The 18,742-nt window shown below is 45.1% G+C and overlaps 1 protein-coding gene across 3 annotated transcripts in view; it reads left to right on the forward strand.

Moving 5' to 3' along the window:
* PDE8A (phosphodiesterase 8A) overlaps positions 1–18,742 on the forward strand; it is a 117,652-nt gene that overhangs the window by 92,838 nt on the left and 6,072 nt on the right. For 2 of the 3 annotated variants that reach the window (XM_010955119.3, XM_074354160.1), the window contains exons 12-20: positions 1,535–1,612; positions 5,578–5,648; positions 5,899–6,063; positions 6,853–6,901; positions 7,141–7,276; positions 8,924–9,122; positions 12,301–12,518; positions 13,933–14,065; positions 16,594–16,761. In XM_010955119.3, the coding sequence (XP_010953421.1) occupies positions 1,535–1,612; positions 5,578–5,648; positions 5,899–6,063; positions 6,853–6,901; positions 7,141–7,276; positions 8,924–9,122; positions 12,301–12,518; positions 13,933–14,065; positions 16,594–16,761 (1,217 nt within the window). The remainder of the gene's footprint in view (positions 1–1,534; positions 1,613–5,577; positions 5,649–5,898; positions 6,064–6,852; positions 6,902–7,140; positions 7,277–8,923; positions 9,123–12,300; positions 12,519–13,932; positions 14,066–16,593; positions 16,762–18,742) is intronic. The other variant, XM_074354161.1, reaches the window with a different exon arrangement.

Raw genomic sequence — 18,742 nt, forward strand, 5'->3', positions numbered from 1 at the left:
ATTTTGGTTCTGGAAGGGTCACGTGGTTGCCTTTAGAGTATGGATTGAAGGGGGCAAGGTTGGGGCCTGTGGGACCAATGAGGGAGGCTGTTGTTATAATCCAGAGATGACAAGTGTCTGAGCCAGGATGGGGACAGAGCAGGGACAGATTAAAGAGGTATTTAGGAGACTGAATCTGGAGATTTATCTGACCGTTTTAGGGAGAGAACCGGGGATGGGGTGGGAGTCATAGACGACTTGTCTCCAACTTCAGCAAAAAGGTAGATGCTGTTCAGTGACCTGGGATAAAGAGTGGATTTGGGGAGTGGCTTTGGTGAAGATAATGAGTTCATTTGAAGTGCCTGAGGGGTGGCCAGTTCAGATCTAAGTCGAGCTCAGGAGACAGGCCTGGGATAAGACGTGACACAGAAATTAGCTACAGCTGTGGGGAGGAATGTGTTGTCTGAGGAGAGAAGGAAGGCTAAGGACTGAACCTTTGGGAAACCAGGGGTGCTGAGGAAGGGGGAATCATGACAGAAACTAGGAAGGAATAGTAAGAAATGCAAGGAAAGCCAACATGGACTTGTGCAAACCAGGAGTTTCCAGAAAGAGTGATCAGTTGTCTAGAACCACAGGTCAGTCAAGTCAGGTAAGAACTGAATTGTGTCCTTCAGATGTAGCAGCGAGAGGCCATCAGTAACCTTGACGAGGTCACTGCCTGTGCCCACACAAAGGAGGATGTAGCAAGTAGAGAAGCTTCTCAATGGTGGGGAGGAATACCAAGGGCCTGCATCTGGGTCCTGGTTGTGAGCAGGATTCCAGGTGAGGAGGCAGAGAAGACAGAGCTGTGGTGGGGAGACCTGAGCCGAGCGCTGGCTGTGTGATCACTCGTCTGTGCAGCGGCTCCCAGTTTCCTCGTCTGTGAAATGGGGACAGGGTGGTGAGGCTACCAGCAGGTGCAGAGGCGGGTACAGGGAGGAGGGTCAGCTTTGCCTTGTCCTTGATTGGTGTGGAGTCAGGGGGAGAGAGGAGTCAAAGACAAGCCCTGCTTGGAGCCTCGAGGAGCAGTGGTGCCATCCCCGGGATGTGGGGTCAGAGAAACCAGTGTTCCCTGTACCACCCTCGAAAAGAGGGGCACACTCTTCCCTGGGACGTTTTGAAACTTGCATAAAAAGATTTTTTATCCTTTGAGGGAAGGATGGATGGGGATAAAAAATTCCCCACCTTCGTGTTCAGTTGTATAGAAGTATAATAGGGGAGAGTCTCCTATTCTGCTAGTTTTTGCATCATGGGGCTCTGTAATTATGTAAGCTGGAGACTGTAAAGCACTTGGTTATGACTGAACCAGGTGGGACACTTTGAGAAAGTCAGCTTCCCTTAAAACCTAATTGTTCGTAGTCTTCATTTCTGTACACTGTGTTGATTTTTGTGGCATCCTAAATGGTATTTTGATTCTTAAATTTTGTTTTTTAAAACTTTTAGATTGGTAATTTTCCTAATATGTTAAAAAAAAATCCCTTTGCAGAGGTAATTTATCATTTAATTGTTTCCACAGATAATCAGTCGGGCAAACATAAAGACAGGAGAAAAAGCTCCCTAGATGTCAGAACTGTTGGCTCTCGAGCAAGCGAAGGTGGGTCACAGAGACAAGGAGAAAACGTTCTCCTGTCCGTGTTGAACACATGAGGATGTCTGACGCTCCTTCCCGTCTTCTCCCCGGGTCACTGCCCGGACCTAGTTCAGCAAGGAGGGGACCCTCTAGCAGTCTGTGTCCACGTCTTCCTCCCCTGACTCCTTGGCTAGTGGATTCCATTCTGATCCTTTTGTTGGAGTCGGGGAATAAAGAAAAAGATACATTTTACCACCAATTCTATAGTTCATTTTCTAAACTGTAACAGCAGATGTCAGTTTATCTGCTGTAATCCTACGAGTAATGCATTTGGAGATTCTTACCATTATGGGCTGCAGTTTGCTGTGGAAGCTTACCTTTTGGTGGGGAAGTGACCTGCATTTTGGAATGTGAAAGACTTTTATTAAGCAGATAATTTTTAAAGGTTAGGTAGATATGTGGCATGAATGATCTCGTAGTTTTAAAAATGTAATGAAAATTATTTATGGTATGGAGGCAAATATTACTGCTAGCTGTGTATGTTCTTTGACTCAGAGGTGAATTGGGAAGCATATGCAGTTGGTAGTTACTAGATAAAAAGCCAGAACTTTGAAGGTTTTACAGCGGAGATCCAGTGCCTGCCCTCACGTCTTGTGCATTTGTTGTGAGGACCGGAAGACGTCCTTGCACTGGAAAGACGGTTCAGATCCCACCTGTGCTGCAAGGGCAGGGAAGCAGAGTGCTGTCGCAGGGATGAGAGTGGCCCATGGCCTCAGAATGACCTTGATTCAAGCCCCAGCTTCATCTGCTTTCTGGGCAACTGTGGGGGTAGACTTCTGAGCTTCCATTTCCTCGTCCTAAAATGGGGATAATTTTGCATCCACAGAGGATTATGTGGGGATTACACGAGTATGTGGCTGGGCGCTCATCCTCACTGTGGCGCTCACTGGTACAGCCCTGGGGCAGAGCCGAGCAGAGCAGGGGCCCATGCTCGCCTTCACCACTACACTTACTTCTGTTCATCGTTTAGATTACTCTGTCCATTTCTGGATTTTTAAGAGTTGAACATTTTTCTTTTAATGTTTTTGGTTTTTAATCAGTTCTTTTCAATTGACTTACAATAAGATTCAGATATTAAGTGTTCAGTTCAATACATTTTGACACTTCTGTACATCGAACTGTAGAAACTGTAACCACGCAAAATAGATACAGAAAATGCGTACACACGGGCACCCGCTCGTGCTCCTGTTCCACCACACAGGGACAACCATTGATCGCCTGCACCGTAGGGGAGTTTGGCCTCTTGTGCTTCATAGAAATGGCATCGGACAGGATCCACTCTGTGTGTCTGGCTTCTTTCACTCCTTTTAGTGTTTCTGAGATTCTTCCATGTTGTTAGGTGAATGTGTCGCACTCTTTTTTACTGTGTGATAGTACTCCATTGTATGCATATGCCGCAGTTCTTTTATCCGTTCTCTTATTAACAGCCCTTAGTGTTCATCTTTCCACTTTGTGGCAGTAAAGAAGGCTGCTGTGAATATTTTTATACAAGTCTTTTGTTGTGGACATATGTGTTCTTCTCCTACCTAGGAGTGGAATTGCTGGGCCTTGGGCAGCTGCAAACAGCTCTCCCGCGTGGGTTGTACTATGTTAACTCCATCACTAATCTGCAAGGGTTCTATTTGCTCATGTCCTCCCCACACTTGCTTATGCCAGTGTTTTAAACTTTAGCCATTCTGCTGGATGTGGTTTTGATTTTAATTTTCCTGATGACTAATGAGGTTGAGCACCTCTTTTGTATGCTTACTGGCTATTTGAATATCATTTTTTGTGAAGTGCTGTTCAAATATCTTGCCCATTTTTATCATTGGGTCTTATCATTTATCTTTTTCTCGTTGGTTTGTAGTAATTTTTTTTTAATATTCTAGATGTAGATACAGGTATTCCAAATATATTTTTCTTAGTCTGTGGCTTGCCTTTTCACTCTTCTAATGGTCTTTTAATGAACAGAGGTTCTTAATTTTAATGAAGTTCATTTTGTTGTGTTTTCTATCATAGCAAGTGCTTTTTTACGTCCTGTTTAAGAAATCTTTCTCTACCCCAGGGTCATGAAGAATGTTCTCCCGTGTTTTCTTCTAGAAGCTTTATTGGTTTACACTTTCAGTCTGTGATACATTTCAGATTAATTTTTATATCCAGTGAGAGTAGGGATCAAGGATGGATTGTCCCCCTGCAGGGGAAGCCCAGTTGGCCCATCACCGTATTGAAAAGCCATTTTTGGCAGTAGCACCGTTACTGTAATCCAGGTGGCTATATAGATGGTCTGTTTCTGGACTCTATTCTATTTAACTGTTCTTTTAGTCCATGCTTGCACCATTACCCATCGAACGCTACAGGCATATGGTACGTCTTGATACCGAGTAGTGTGAAGTTCTTCTTCAGGAGTACCTTGGCTATTCTGGGTCCTTTGCATTTCCATATAACGTTTAGAAACAGCTTGTTAGTTTACACACACATGTGCAGCCTCCTGGAATTCTTAGTTGGGAGTGTCTTAAATCTATAGCTCAATTTGGAGAACATTGAAATCTCAGTAACACTGAGTTTTTCAAAACATGAGTGTGCTCTTTGTCTTTATTTAGGTTGTCTTTATTTAGGTTGTCTTTATTTTTTCTCAGCAGTTTTTCACATTTTCAGTGTATAAATCTTGTACATCTTCCCATTAGAGTTATTCCTAAATAATGATTTTTGATGCTATCGTAATTCTATTTTTTATTTCAATTTCCAATTGTTAGTTGCTAGTATACAGACATACAGTTGACTTTTGTGTATTGGCCTTATACCCAGTAACCTTGATAAACTTACTCCTTGATTGTAAGGGTAGTGTTTGTAGATTCTTTCAGACTTTACACACACACGGTCGTGACAATTTCTGTACCTTTTATTTCTTTTTTCTTAATTTACTGCATTTACAGTGTTGCTTGGTTTTTATAAGTATCTGTCACTTTCATTACATTTTTAAATGAGAACAAGTCCTTTTATGACATAGTGATAGAATAGTGGTTTTTATTTTTGGTCTAATTACCTTGTTGGGTAAAATGGAAAGTTGGCAACCATGTGCTGGTCACTAAAATTAGATTTAAGGAGTTTTGTTGGTCTCTGAAATTTAAAGCATTTGAGAGCCTCTGAGTTGGTTAATCTTGCACCGTGTTTCTCCTTGGGCCTCAGTTTGGTAAAATAAGATCTGACGCATCAGGCTGTGGAACAGTCTGTGGTCCTCAAAGGTCTTTGGTAAACAGCACTTGTCCTGACAGTGGGGCTTTCAGGGCGACACAGAGAACACTGTGCGTGTTTTCTGCCTGCCTGAACACTGCCCAGGCTTCTCCCCACCCCAAAGAAACTGGATCTTGACAGGAACAACAAAAACTTAACAGACTTTAAAACCTAAGATTTGTTGCCCACCTCACTTAAGGTTTTTACCTAATCAATCTAGATTAACCATAGCAGTAGAAGCACCAAAAGATGCCTTGAAAAACTGAACAGGAAATTCCTGTATTTCAGTTAATGGTGAGTTGTGTTTACTGCTGCTGCTGTACATGAAACAAAGAGCCTGTGTGGCATTGTCTTCAGGACGTTTTTACTCCTGGATCCAGCAAACTGAATAGTTATAAAGCCTTATTGTTATCAACACAAAAAGAGGCTAACTGTTTGGCCTTGACTTGCTAGATTGTTTCCTCTGTTTTCTCTCCGACCTGTGACCTCAGAGGTTCAGTCTGTGGGGACACGTGCGTCCTAGTGCCTAGAACTGAAGGAAGCAGTTGGTTAAGCCAGAATCCCAGGCTTGTGAGGATGGGAAGGAAGCTCACTGACCGTGTGTATCTGTAGTTCTTCATAATGCAGCTGAACACATGGGGCCTGGGGGAAGGAGGGAGCGGGACAGGTGCCCGAGGCTGTGCATGCTCTGATTTCTGCGTCACGTGATCTTTCCACAGTTTCCAGCCAGAGACGACACTCCTCCATGGCTCGGATACATTCCATGACGATCGAGGCGCCCATCACCAAGGTGAAAGTTTGTGGTCTGTCTCCACTGGGCGCGGAAGTCCCTTGTTCTCCCTGTTGACTATTTTCAGCAAGAAGAAACAGGGGCCCCCAACAACACTACTACTCCCCTAGTTATATGGAGCTGCCTCCTGAGGAGAGGATGTGTGACATGAACATTTTAACTAGCCCTTTAACTAGGTAGCAGTGAGCACTGTCGCCAGCCTGACTCTGGATGGCTTATGAAACTCAGGTCTTTTCTTTCCGTTCTGTAGGTGATCAATATTATCAATGCTGCACAGGAGAGCAGTCCCATGCCTGTGACAGAAGCCTTAGACCGTGTGCTGGAAATTCTAAGAACCACTGAATTATATTCGCCGCAATTCGGTGCTAAGGATGATGATCCTCATGCCAACGACCTCGTTGGGGGCTTAGTGTCTGTAAGTATACTTGACCAGGCTGCTGGCTTGATCCTGCTGTTGTTTGCTTTCTCAGAGGTGATCTGTTTATGGGCTGGCCTGCACAGAGCTCTTTGTGCATGGGGCTCAGTAATCTGAAGGGTAGAGCGGTTCCCAGGGATGAAAATGTCTAGCTGTGGTCTTGCCTATTTGAGACAGAGGCTCCTGCAGCCGGTAGGCAAAGGGAGAATGAGGGACGGGCTAGGGCCATGCCCCAGGGGTGAGGGGAGAGGAAAGATGAGATGGGGAGAGGGGCCCAGAGGGACTGGGGCAGTGGTCTGGGAGCAGCTCTCACCCTGAGAGGCAGCAGGGCGGAGTGGGGGTGCTTAGAGATCAAGGAGGACTCTGGTTTTCTAGAAGCCTAGTGTCCATGAGTGTGAGGAGGGTGGCAAGGCAATGGTGGGAAAGGCTTGAGAGCAGAGGGGCGTTGTCCCTAAGGAAGCAAACTGGTCTGAGCGCCAGCAGGAACGCTGGGCTTTGGGGCGTCTCTCAAGCCCGCCTCCCTGATGCTGCCCCCACCCCTGAGTTTTGCTCTCCTTCCCAGCGGCAGGCTGTGTGCTCTGGGGTGAATGGCCAAGTGCACGATTGACCACAGTGATGATCATAGGGGAGCCTTGGGGTGCGCTGGAGATGGTTGCCCTTAGCTGTCCTCTGGGACCCGCTGATCTGGGGTTTTCAAGACATAAAGAATAGTTGTGAAAAAGAAAAAAAGAGAGAGAGAGAGAAAATAGTTGTGACTTCCCTTTCTCTTGTTCCTTTGATTTTTATCAGGATGGTTTGCGAAGACTATCCGGGAATGAGTATGTTCTTTCAACAAAAAGTAAGTTTTTCCTTTTAAATTTTTTGGATCACTATGAATATTATAGCCAAACTTAAATGATGAAAATAAATTTTCCAGATAAAAGTTTTCAGATAATTTTTCTCATCAGTAAGAAGTTGTTACATCATGAAACCTGAGAAACAAAGCAACTGTCCCCTGAAGCAGCACTGTTCTCCCTACGGACCAGTCAATGCCAGAAAGCCTGTTAATTCTGTTCTCCAAATTACATCACTTTGCAGACCTTCAACAGATGTCCAGCACTATAATCACCCCCATCTCCCTTCATGACATCCCACCGCGGATAACTCGGGCCATGGAAAATGAGGAATACTGGGACTTTGATATTTTTGAGTTGGAGGCTGCCACTCATAAAAGGTGAGTTCAGGGGGCACTCAGCAGACAGAGAGCTTGATTCCAAAGGCTGATGTGGAGAAAGCCACCCAAGGAGTATGGATTCTGCCCAGAGCCACTCCTTGGTCAGGCTCAGGAAGGAGTAGCCAGGGCCTAGGCCTCAAGGAGGGGATCAGTGAGAAGCCAAAGGGAGTCCACCTGGTCACGATTTCCATGGAGAGAGCAAGCATGAAATTGAGCAAATGTCTCAACCTCTCCAGATAGCAGAGTTTTTTTTCCTATAAAATACGGGTATTAATTTCTCCTATAGATGATGGTATGTTGAGATAGTGACAGAGAGCCCCATTTAGAGCCTAGAACAAAAAATGAGAAAAAAACATTTTGTGGGAGGAGGGTATAGCTCAGTGGTAGAGTGCATGCTTAGCATGCATGAGGTCTTGGGTTCAATCCCTAGTACCTCCATTTAAAAAATAAATAAATAAAGCTAATCCCCCCCACGAAAGAAATAAACACATTTGATAAGAGCTGTCCCCAGATCTGAGTCTCTGTGTTGGTGACAGGCATGGGGACATCCCAAACTCCCATCATCCTGATCTGGGTGTCGTCACAGGTGGGATTGGGGTTTTAACTTCCGCTCTGTACTGTGCTGGAAAAGAGCAGTCAACCAAAGGGGTGTGGCTGGCTTGGCGCACAGGAAAGGGTGTCCAGACCTGATGTGAGCCAGTGCTGCCCTGCAGGAGGGCGAGATCCAGACCCTGGCAGACAGAAGGCAGCCGCAAGAGAGATATGCTCTGCCAGCCGTGGGATAACTTGTCAGGTCCTATCCCAGTCTGAGTGACAGTCCCCAAGACAGCCCTTGCCCTTTGCTCACGCTCACAGTAAGTCAATCTTTTGAAACATTCTGCATCCATGTACCCTACACGGGCAAGGACAGCAGAAAAGTGTATTCCCATGGTAAACAAATCTTCGGGCCCCTGGTTTACATACTAGTGACATTCATGTGAACTGGCCAAGGCAGGTCAGTTCCAGTCCTGTGAGCCCACCACCTCTGGAGACTGCCTCAGCAGAGACAAGTTTCTTGACCTTCCAAGCGGAGGCCAGATGCTGGGTGAAGATGACTTCTCAAAGAAGGGCCTGATTTGGTGGCCAGCTGGTCACCTCTGGGGAAACCTCCTCATACTGTAACACCCGCCTCCAGATTGTCAGCTCCATCACATGACATGTGACAGCATCTGGCTCACATGTGGTCATCAGGACCTGTTATTTTCTCCTAGGCTGGACATCTGGCCAATGACATAGGTCCAGCAAGTCCAAAGGAGAGGATAGGGCTCAAGGTGGTACAAGTTTAGCCTGGCATCATGTTGATTTGCAGGTGATGGGGGGACACCACCAGTGCAAGCAGGAGTCTGAATCAGGAAGGGCAGCGTGAGCAGTCACCCCAGCCAGTGGGGAGTATCACATGAGTGCTCCGAGGTTGGAGCTGGGCTCCACCCAGGGTTGGCACGGGTGACCAGGAGAAAGAGCTGCAGAGCACCACCTGCACAGGTCCCACGGGGCTGCCCTGCACACACTCTGGAGTCTGGCTTGGGTTTGCTTGCTTAATCTGTTCAGATCCAACACTTTGCCTGTTTCTTTGCTTTGTTCTAATGCTGTGGGTGTTTTTCTCTGTAGGCCTTTGATTTATCTTGGTCTCAAAATGTTTTCTCGCTTTGGAGTCTGTGAATTCTTAAACTGCTCCGAGACAACGCTGAGATCGTGGCTACAAATTATCGAAGCCAATTACCACTCTTCTAACCCCTACCACAACTCCACGCATTCTGCCGACGTGCTGCATGCCACTGCCTATTTTCTCTGCAAGGAGAGGATAAAGGTGAGCTGTGTTTGTGCTCCATGCTTAACAGGCAGTGCGACTGCTCAGGAATGTCCCCACGTGTGTGTAGCCTGGCCCAGGAAGGGCGTGGCCACATGAGAAGTGGGGCAGGGGCTGTGCCGTGGCTCTGGGGGGTTGGCATGTTAATTCATGACATGACCCCAGCTCTTCAGTGGAAGATTAAGGAGCAGCATTTGGTCCCTGGGATGAAAGCCAGAAAGAACAGGATAGAGCTGTCTTTGGGGGTCTCCTCCTGAACCTACAGACAAGTTCAGTTCAGTCCCTCACTGTTGGATATGCCCCCACCCATCCCTCAAAGTCAGCGGGATTTGAGACCAAGTTCATTATCTTTGCCCAGCACTCTCATCCAGGGTTGCCTTCCCGGTCCAGAGTTCCAGGCAGATACGCAGGTCAGAAACCTGGAGTCATCTTCAGTTCATTCTTCATCTGGAGATCATCTGACCTTGCCTACTGCAACCCTTGAGTGTTCTCAGAATCATCTCCTCTGCATAATGCCCCCGCTGCTGTCCCAGGGAAGGTCCCATCATTTGTCATCTAGATAGTGCCAAACAAGAACCCCTGAGTCCTCTGCCTCCTAGGGAACTCAGTCTGACCATGTTGTTCCCAGGAGCAGCTTCCCATCTCCTACAGGACTTAAACTTGAAACCCCGGAGGATGGCGTGCACAGCTCCCTGCCACACAGGCCATGTTTGGGCCGTGCTAAACCCCTTTAGGGTCTGAAGCTCCTGCCCTTGACATGCTGCTCCCCTTGCTGGCTGGCTTCCCTCACATCCCGCCCTGTCCTTCAGGGAGCCACGTCAGCCGTCCCTGGACTCCCCTCCACCCCCAGTCCTGACTTGGGTGCCCTTCCTCTGTACTCTCACACCCTCCTGGGCATCCTCCTGATTTTGCTGTATTAGAAGGCCTGCTGTCCACTCCACTTGGACAGTATCCCCAGTGCCTGTCCCGCTCCATTGCGTCGTTGCAGCAAAGGAAGGGTGAGGACCACTGGCTCATTGGCTCCCTGAGGCTCCTAGTATCAGGAGCAGTGGCCACTGGCAGCTACAATGGCCAGTCAGAACTGGCTCAGGGTCTACCTGGGGGCCATTTAGCAGCCTTAGCTCCAGCTTTGAGGCCTCAGGAGCAAAGAGATGGGAGTAGGTCACAGTCAGGAGAGCTTCACAGAAGAAAGGGCCCATTCAAGGCATGTTGCTCGCTGCCCACTCCCAAACCAAGCTTCCTAAGAAAGCTTTCCATATTGTAAATTATTTCATTAGGGAAAATTTCAAAGCAGCAACTAGACTTGTACCGATTTGCCAAAACGTTTGTGTTATTTCCTTCAACATCTGTCATAAAATAGCAGAGCGGGTCCAGGGAGCTCTAGGTCACGGCCATTTCACGTTTAGAAGTATATGTGGGAGCAGAAAACCGAACCACTGGGTTTGTATCTAAGAAAACAGGGCCTTGTGAGTAATGAGAGAGACAGCGAGGCATCATTGCCTGATGTCCTGGCATCTGGGGCAGCCACATGGTGGCCAAGCCCAGCCCTGGCAGTCAGGCAGAGCGGGGGGACTGCCTCCCGGTCCCACTTCCCCATCTGTGGCCTGGGATTGGTGTGTGGAGGAGAACAATGTGAAAGGATGTTTCTGGCTCACGGATGCTGGGCGGATGTTGTTCACTCCTCACCCTGAAAGCAGCCTGCTCAGAGCTGGGACTCTCTTGCCCTTTCTCTGCTCCCTCTAGTTTTGTTGTTGTTTGAAGAAAGATCACGACTAAGACTATGGATAGAATAAGGGTCCAGAGAGAGGACTGTTTTTATCAACTATGAAAACAAATGGCAGGGGAAGACATCTGGGTCAATGTGGTTCAGCAGATGAAGACAACCTGATTTCTGCTGTAATTTACTTGCTTTTGAACTACTCTATAGATAACATACAAATACATATTCAGAAAGCTATCTTAATTTTTAATAGCATTTATTGAGATAAAATTCACCCAAAGTTAAAACTACTGAATTTCAGTTTAAATATAAGACTGATTTATAAGATATACACCTTCTTTTCAAGTGTCTGCAAAGTATTTCCAAAAATGATCTTATACTAGGACATAATGAATGTCTTGATAAACTTCAGAATTTCAAAATTTTCTAACTACAACAAAAGCTAGAATAACTAAAGGTTAAATTTAAAATGTCAGCTGCTACAAATAAGAAAATATTTTGGGTATAAACAAGGAAATAAACCCCCAAGTAACAGACTATTTAGAAAACAAAATGAGAAATCTATATAACAAAACCTATAGAATGAGACGAGCAAAAATCCCAGATGGTTCTTTGGCTAGAATTTAATTTTCTTGGTTATTTCAAACTAATCAAGAAGTACAGAAATACACACATGTGAAATGGAGAATGACAGAAGAAAGTACCGTACACTTCAGTACTAACTTAGAAGCCTTAAAATGATGGTTCCTTAGAAAAAGGGAAGGAAGGAAGGAAGAAAAAGCTTTAAATCAAAGTAATGCTAGAGGTAGAAAACCAAAAGAGGTCAATACCATGGAAGGAGTTTTTAAACTATCAACTAATTTCTTCAAAACTTGGCTCCTGACCCAGATGGACAGGTGAGTTCTTTAGCCCTTTAAGGAATTTTTCCATGTTACATAAACCTTTTCAAAGCCTTGAAAAAGGTGGCAAACTTCCAGATCATTTTACCAAACTCAAAACCCTGACATCAACAGATAGCACCAGAAGGGGACAGAAAACTAGAGACCAATCCCCAGTTAATGTAAGTGATGCACACCTTAAACAATTATTTCTCTTTTATTTAGTAATTCTAGTTTATGTTGGTCTAAGTCAGTATTTCAGACTAAGGACCTTTTTTTGTGATGGGTCTAGAGACAGACTGGCTGAGGAGGTGACTCCTGTCTGTTGAGGACCCCCTGTATCGTGGTAAGTCCTTACCTTGTGTGAGACTGAGAACCAGATAATGTTTCCTAATAAATGTGCATAAAGATGTCACTGTTTCTGAGTGGAGACAGGACAACTAGATTTGCTCAACAATATGCTTTTCTCAGAAATCCTAAATATTCTTACCTTAATAGTAGGGCAGAAAGAAAACTATACAAGAGGCTTCCTTGCTTTCAATGCCATGCCCCAGTTTTTTTAAAAATCTCTGGTTTTCAGCAAACTTTAGATCCACTTGATGAGGCCGCTGCCCTCATTGCAGCCACCATTCACGACGTGGACCACCCTGGGAGAACCAACTCCTTCCTGTGTAATGCTGGCAGCGAGCTGGCCATCCTGTACAACGACACTGCGGTGCTGGAGAGCCACCACGCGGCCTTGGCCTTCCAGCTGACCAATGGAGATGACAAATGCAATATCTTTAAAAACATGGAGAGGTAAGAACAACGACTAGGAAAGTATGTTTCCTCTCTCTCTCTTTAAAACAATTTTATTAAGATATAATTCATACTATACATTTCACCCAGTTAACATGTACAGTGGTTTTCACTATATTCAGAGGTGTGCAACCATCACCTCCCACAGAAGAACCTCCAACTCAATGGCAGTCCCTCCCCACTCCCCTACCAGCTCTAGGCAGGCAGTCACGGATCTACTTCCTGTAGATTTGCCAGTTCTGGGCATTTTGTATAAATGGAAGCATCCCCAGTATGTGGTGTTTTGTGACTGGCTTCTTTCACTTAGCGTGTTTTCAAGGTTCAGCTCCTTTGTGTCTTGACGTTTCCAGACAGTGAAGTGTCAGACTGACACCGTGAGCCCTTAGAGATTCAGGGGAGACATCATCTTACGTCTCTGCCTGCAAGACTCCACGGTGCCCAGCAGACTTCTCATCGCTAATTATTCAGTCCCAAGTTCTTTCACAGCACTTACCACATTTTAAACTAATCACTTCCACCATTTGTCTAATGTCTGGCTCGATTCTTAAGCTCTGTAAGATCAGTGCCGTGTGTGTTTTGTTCACCACTGTGCCCTTGGTGTCTAGTGTGGTTCCAGGCTCATGGCAGGGACTTAACAAGTATTAGATGGCAGAGTTCTGTCATGAGGAATACTGACGGGGAATTTTAAGGAAAGTTTTAAACTCCTTTGCCATGTTTCAGAATATTATAGGCGGAGTTAAAGTAGGCTTTGTTCTTAGTTGCTTGTATATACACCAGTTATCTCTGGAAAAATCCACAGGACCCTGGTAACTCTGGTTGTCTCCAGGGAAAAGAATAGGGTAGCTGGAGCCAAATAGAGAGTTCAGTTTGTACTCTCTGTACTTTTTTAATTTGGGGGTTTGCATCCTCAAAAAATCAAAATTTTATAATAATGCAGTAAAAACAAAGGCTGGAGGAAGAGGTATCTCAGCTTTCAGAAGGTCTGCCCTCTGTTGTCTGGGCACTAAAATTGTTGGATCTCAGGGACCCTCTGGGTGGAGTAGGTAATTCATAACCACAGGTCTGTCTTCATTAAGAGCTGGCTTTGTTCACCCCTCCTGTGTCCCGTCTTATTTTATCTAAGAACTCTGTGCCTTATGCTACAGAATGACAGCCACATGAACACTGTCTCTGTGCAGTCTTGCCCATAACCTTCTGGTTTTAACTTTTGTTTGGGTTCTGCTTGCTAAAGGCGATCGAGGCAGTAGCCTACAACTTCCACGTTCTTTTAAAGCTTGCCCTGCTGCTGACTACCGGTGCGTCAGAATTTTAGCCGCAGTGGACACGTATCCTAGGTTAACAGCTTGTTTTCAGGAGCACGTCTCCGGTCTGGATCAGTCACCTGCAGCAGCCTCTCGTTTGTCCTCTGAAACAGGAATGACTACCGGACCCTGCGCCAGGGTATTATCGACATGGTCTTAGCCACAGAAATGACAAAGCACTTCGAGCACGTCAACAAATTTGTCAACAGCATCAACAAGCCCTTGGCAGCATTAGAGGAAAACAGGGTAAGGGAACTGATTGCAAAGGGAGCCTATGTTTGGGGCCCTTATCCCTTTGTGTTGTGGGAAAACATGGGCTTAGGGTATCCTGAGTGTGGAAGGGTTCCCCGCATCGGGCTCACTGAATTTAATTTCCACTGGTTAAAACAATTATTTAAAGTACAAAAACTTGGCAAAGAAATATAGGACATACAAAAATAGATATGAAAACTCTGAAGAGATGGTCAAGTTTTAGATAAACTAACTTTGGATGGGTGGACCATTCCTTTAGTCCTTTCTCAACAGTTGTCCCCTTCCCCTCTTCTGGAGCATTCTGGGGTCAGCTGGAGCCTGAGACAGCTCTCATCAGCCGCTCCCACTGTGCACATTCTGCGGTAGCAGCAGCTGTCCTGTTGGTCTGTGTCACAGGAGGGTGGGGGTGGGGAAGGATTCTGTATTTTCGACCACAGGGATGATATTACTGTCGCCCCGCATTTCTGGACTTGAAGCGTGAGTCAGAACAACTTCCTGGCAAGGAGAACATTAAGCCTCTCGGCAGGCAGGAGCCCACAGCTGAGGAAGCAGACCGATCTGAGTTCCCTCCCTACTTCTCCTTTCCCTTTCCTTGTAGAGTGAGCGTAACAGAGCTCAAGGCCCAGGACTGAAGGGCAGGGCGCGAGGCAGGCATGTCATCAGGGATGCTTAGATCCAGGTTCGCTGTGAGAGCAGCACGTAGAGAGCATGCTTTTTCATGAACCCTTGTCCTTTGAGGCCCACACGTCTGCCCTACCACCTACGGGGTTGCGCTGAACATCCCGGCTCCAGCTCTCAGCCTTTTCCACATTCCTCCTCCCCTACTCCTGTCACCACGTTGTGAGTCTTTGCCATGCACAGGGGTGACTTACCCATTCAGACTAGGATCACAATTCCTTGAATTCTAACTCTGCTTTACTTCTGCAACTCACTTGTTTGGCCCTGGCCTTTGTCTGCCCCTGGCTTTCAAGCTTATTACCCCTTCACACTTGTTCCTGTTTAACCTGATCTGAAACCTGTTGAGAACTCTGCTCCCTTCACCCTTTCCTCTTCTCCAGTTTTGCAGCCTGCCTTTCACTTCACTTCCTTTCCAAGGACTTTCAGTGCAGAGGCACCCACACCAGCCTCTCCATCCTGGAGAGGGCAGGTTACTGCCTGGGCCACTGCTCCTGGCTGACCCTACGCCCAACAGAAAGACACCACATACCTCATAGACTTGGTTTCCTCCATCTAGTCTGGGCAGTTCCGAGACTCAGCTGAGTCCTCTGTTCCACTTCATCTCTTGTCAGTTCTTGGGATTACCTGAGAGACGAATCAATATCCAGTGGGTCAGAGCAGGGACAAAGTATCATGAAAGAAAATCATTTCCAGCTGGCAGCACTGAACTGTAGTCACACATCTGAAGAGAGACAGGTCAGCTCAAAGCTGGTTGGCGTAGGAAACAAGGAGAAGTAGTGAGGACACTCCCCTTGTCCATTCTGGCACGCTGCAGGGACTGGGCAGCCTCCATTCAGGCTGCCACCTACCCATCTTGATGGTAGATCTGTCCCCACTGACATGGGACCATCAGGCCTTCTTAGACCACTGTGACTACTCATTGAAATCACATGACTGACTCCTTTGGAAAGTTGCTTGATGGGCAGAAAATCAGAATGAGGAGAGGCTTGCTTGTGTCTTTGACTGTGTTCTTTGCCCCAGTACTCTCTTCCAACCTGAATTTGCTTCAGAGGGTCCATTACACCATGGATTGAGAATCCACATCTGGAGGGGTTCCTTGTAAGTCAGACAGCATGTGGTACCGTGAGTGGACAGAATTCAAAACAAAAGGTAGAACTTGGGTTCTTATCCTGGCTCAGCTGGGTAGCTTTGGACCAGTCTTTTCACTTCTTGGAGGCCCAGTGTCCTCATCAGTAAAATGTAATAGTAAATAATACTATTTTTTATGTTTACCACAAGACCTTCTTGTGACTGCAGATCAAAAGAGAATGACTAAATCCTCTGTACCCCATAAAATGTTAGGGCAGTGTGTGGGAGGTATCACGGTATCAGACACAGTCTTGGCATCCTGACAGCTCATCCTCAAGATCATACCTGGGACAGGGCTGGGCTGGGGATTGGGTTGTGAGAACAGAGCCCTTGCTGGACCATGAGACTCTTTTTGTCATGAGGGTAGAGAAAACTTATTTTTTCAGTGAATATTGAGTTGTTACCAAGGAAGAGCGATAGAAATGACAGAACAGAAAGGAAAGGCAACTGTGAGAAATAAATAGAGTGAGACAAAGAGCCAAGAAGAGGGGGGAGGGCAGATCTTCCAGCCTCCAGTGCTACCCTCTGCTCCTGGGTCCTGCGGGAGTCCCCCTGGGCCTTGGTTTTCTGCTTTGTAAAGTGAGGGACCGAGCTCAAAGCTCAGGGTATCCTCAGCACTGTTTTGTAAGACACTGAATTTGTAAATCCTGGACAGTGCCTTACTGTGGGTACAGGGGGACACATTTTGATTGCTTTGAATTCCACTTATGTTTTAGGAAACTGATAAAGATCAAGAAGCCATAAACACTATGCTTAGGACTCCAGAGAACCGAACTCTGATCAAACGAATGCTGATTAAGTGTGCTGATGTGTCCAACCCCTGCCGACCCCTGGAGCAGTGCATTGAGTGGGCCGCACGGATCTCAGAAGAGTATTTTTCTCAGGTAAGATGCAGCCTCCTAAGTTTCCTAAGTAAGAGAGAGAAACACCCTAAGAAGTAATTAAAACTAGGAAGCAGAGTTCTAAATGGAATTCTGTCCTTGCAGAACACTGCTTGTATTACAGGCTTACTGAGTAATGAGTTCTGTTAGTTCCCCCTCATCTGAAAATGTGTTCTGTTTTGCCTTCATTTCTTGCAAGATATTTTCACTGGATGTTTGACATTTTCACCTAACAGCACCTTAAAGGTATGATTATACTGTTGTCTCCCCTTCATATTCTCTCTGGGTAGGAAAAAATTCTTGTGAGATAGAAAAAATTAGAAAATATAATGGCTAAGTAGAAGATATATATACACATATAGATTTAGGACACCCAGCAACTCCTAACCCATACCGAGGCACGTCATAGGCAAGCAGCTATAAGATAAAAATTTTTGAAATCACAGAGAACAGTTACTCTCATCTTTTATGCCTTCATGTCAGAAACTATGAAGGCCAGAAGACACTGGAACAACATTTTTAAAATGCTGTCACCCTAGAATTTTATATCCAATGAAAATATCCTTAAAGAATGAAGGCAAAAGAAATGCTAAAGGAAGTTCTTAAGGCTGAAAGGGAATGGATCTTTAGGAAGGAATGAAAAGCACCAATAATGGTAAGTAATAAAAACCACAGTGAGATATCACCTCACACCTGTTAGAACGGCTCTTACCAAAACGATTAAGAAGTAAGTGTTGTCGAGAATGTGGGGAAAAGAGAGCCATTGTGCACTCTTGTTGGGAATGTAAATTAGTGCAGCCATGATGGAAAACAGTATGGAGATTCTTCAAAAAAATTAAAAATGGAAGGGGCCGTGTAGTAGCCCAGTGGTAGGCTGAGTTGAGCAGGCATGAGGTCCTGGGTTCTATCCCCAGTTCCCTCCATTAAAGGAAAAAAAGGAACTACCATATGATTCAGCAATTCTACACTAACCCAAAAAGAGATACGCACTCCCACGTTCATTGCAGCATTACTTACAATAGCCAAGATACCGAAACAACCTACACATCTGTTGGCAGGTGAGTGGGTAAGATGATGTGGGTGTGGGGAGGTCTGTGTATACACACACAGTGGAATATTATTTTTAAGAAGGAATGAACTCTTGCCATTTTTAAAGGCTTTATGTTAAGCAAAATAAGTCAGGGAAAGACAAATACCGTATGATGTTACTTATATGTGGAATCTTAGAGAACAGATTTGTGGTTGTCAGATGAGTGGGTGAGGGTGCAGAATTGATGAAGGGAGTCAAAAGGTACAAATTTCCAGTTATAAAATAAGTCCTGGGGAGGTAATGTACAACTTGGTGATTCTAGTTAATAATACTATACTGCATATTTGAAGGTTGCTAAGAGAGTAGATGTTAAAAGTTATAATTGTAAGAAGAGAAATTCTGTAACTATGTTTGGTGACAGATGATTGTGGTGATCATTTCAGCATATGCAAATATTGAATCATTATGTTGTATACCTGAAACTAATATAGTACTGTATATCAGTTATACCTCAATAAAAAGAAAAAGATAAAATATTTTTTAAAATGATAGAAAGCTGGGTAACTATAAAAGATTTTTTCCTTGTAATTTCTCTAAATACGTAGGACTATTTTAAGCATGAGTTATAGCATGCATTGTAGAAGATACAGTTGCCCTATCTTATGGCTACATATATTATAACATAAAGGATGAGGGAAAGTAAAATGGACCTACACAAATCCAAGATTCCTACATTTTTTACCTGAAGTGTTGGTTATATCCTTCACTTTTCATTCTACTGAGCTAATAATACATTTAGTAATCCCTAGAGCAGTGTAGCTTAAAAGCTAATAGATATAACACAATTCTAAAATTTATTAAATTATACAAAGGCAACAGGAAAGGAGAAATAGAGGAACAAAGAGAGGAATAAACTGAAAAAAGTAAAATGGTAGTTCTATAACTCTAATCATA

The sequence above is a fragment of the Camelus bactrianus genome, chromosome 27 (genome assembly GCF_048773025.1).
Source record: "Camelus bactrianus isolate YW-2024 breed Bactrian camel chromosome 27, ASM4877302v1, whole genome shotgun sequence".
Lineage (NCBI taxonomy): Eukaryota > Metazoa > Chordata > Mammalia > Artiodactyla > Camelidae > Camelus > Camelus bactrianus.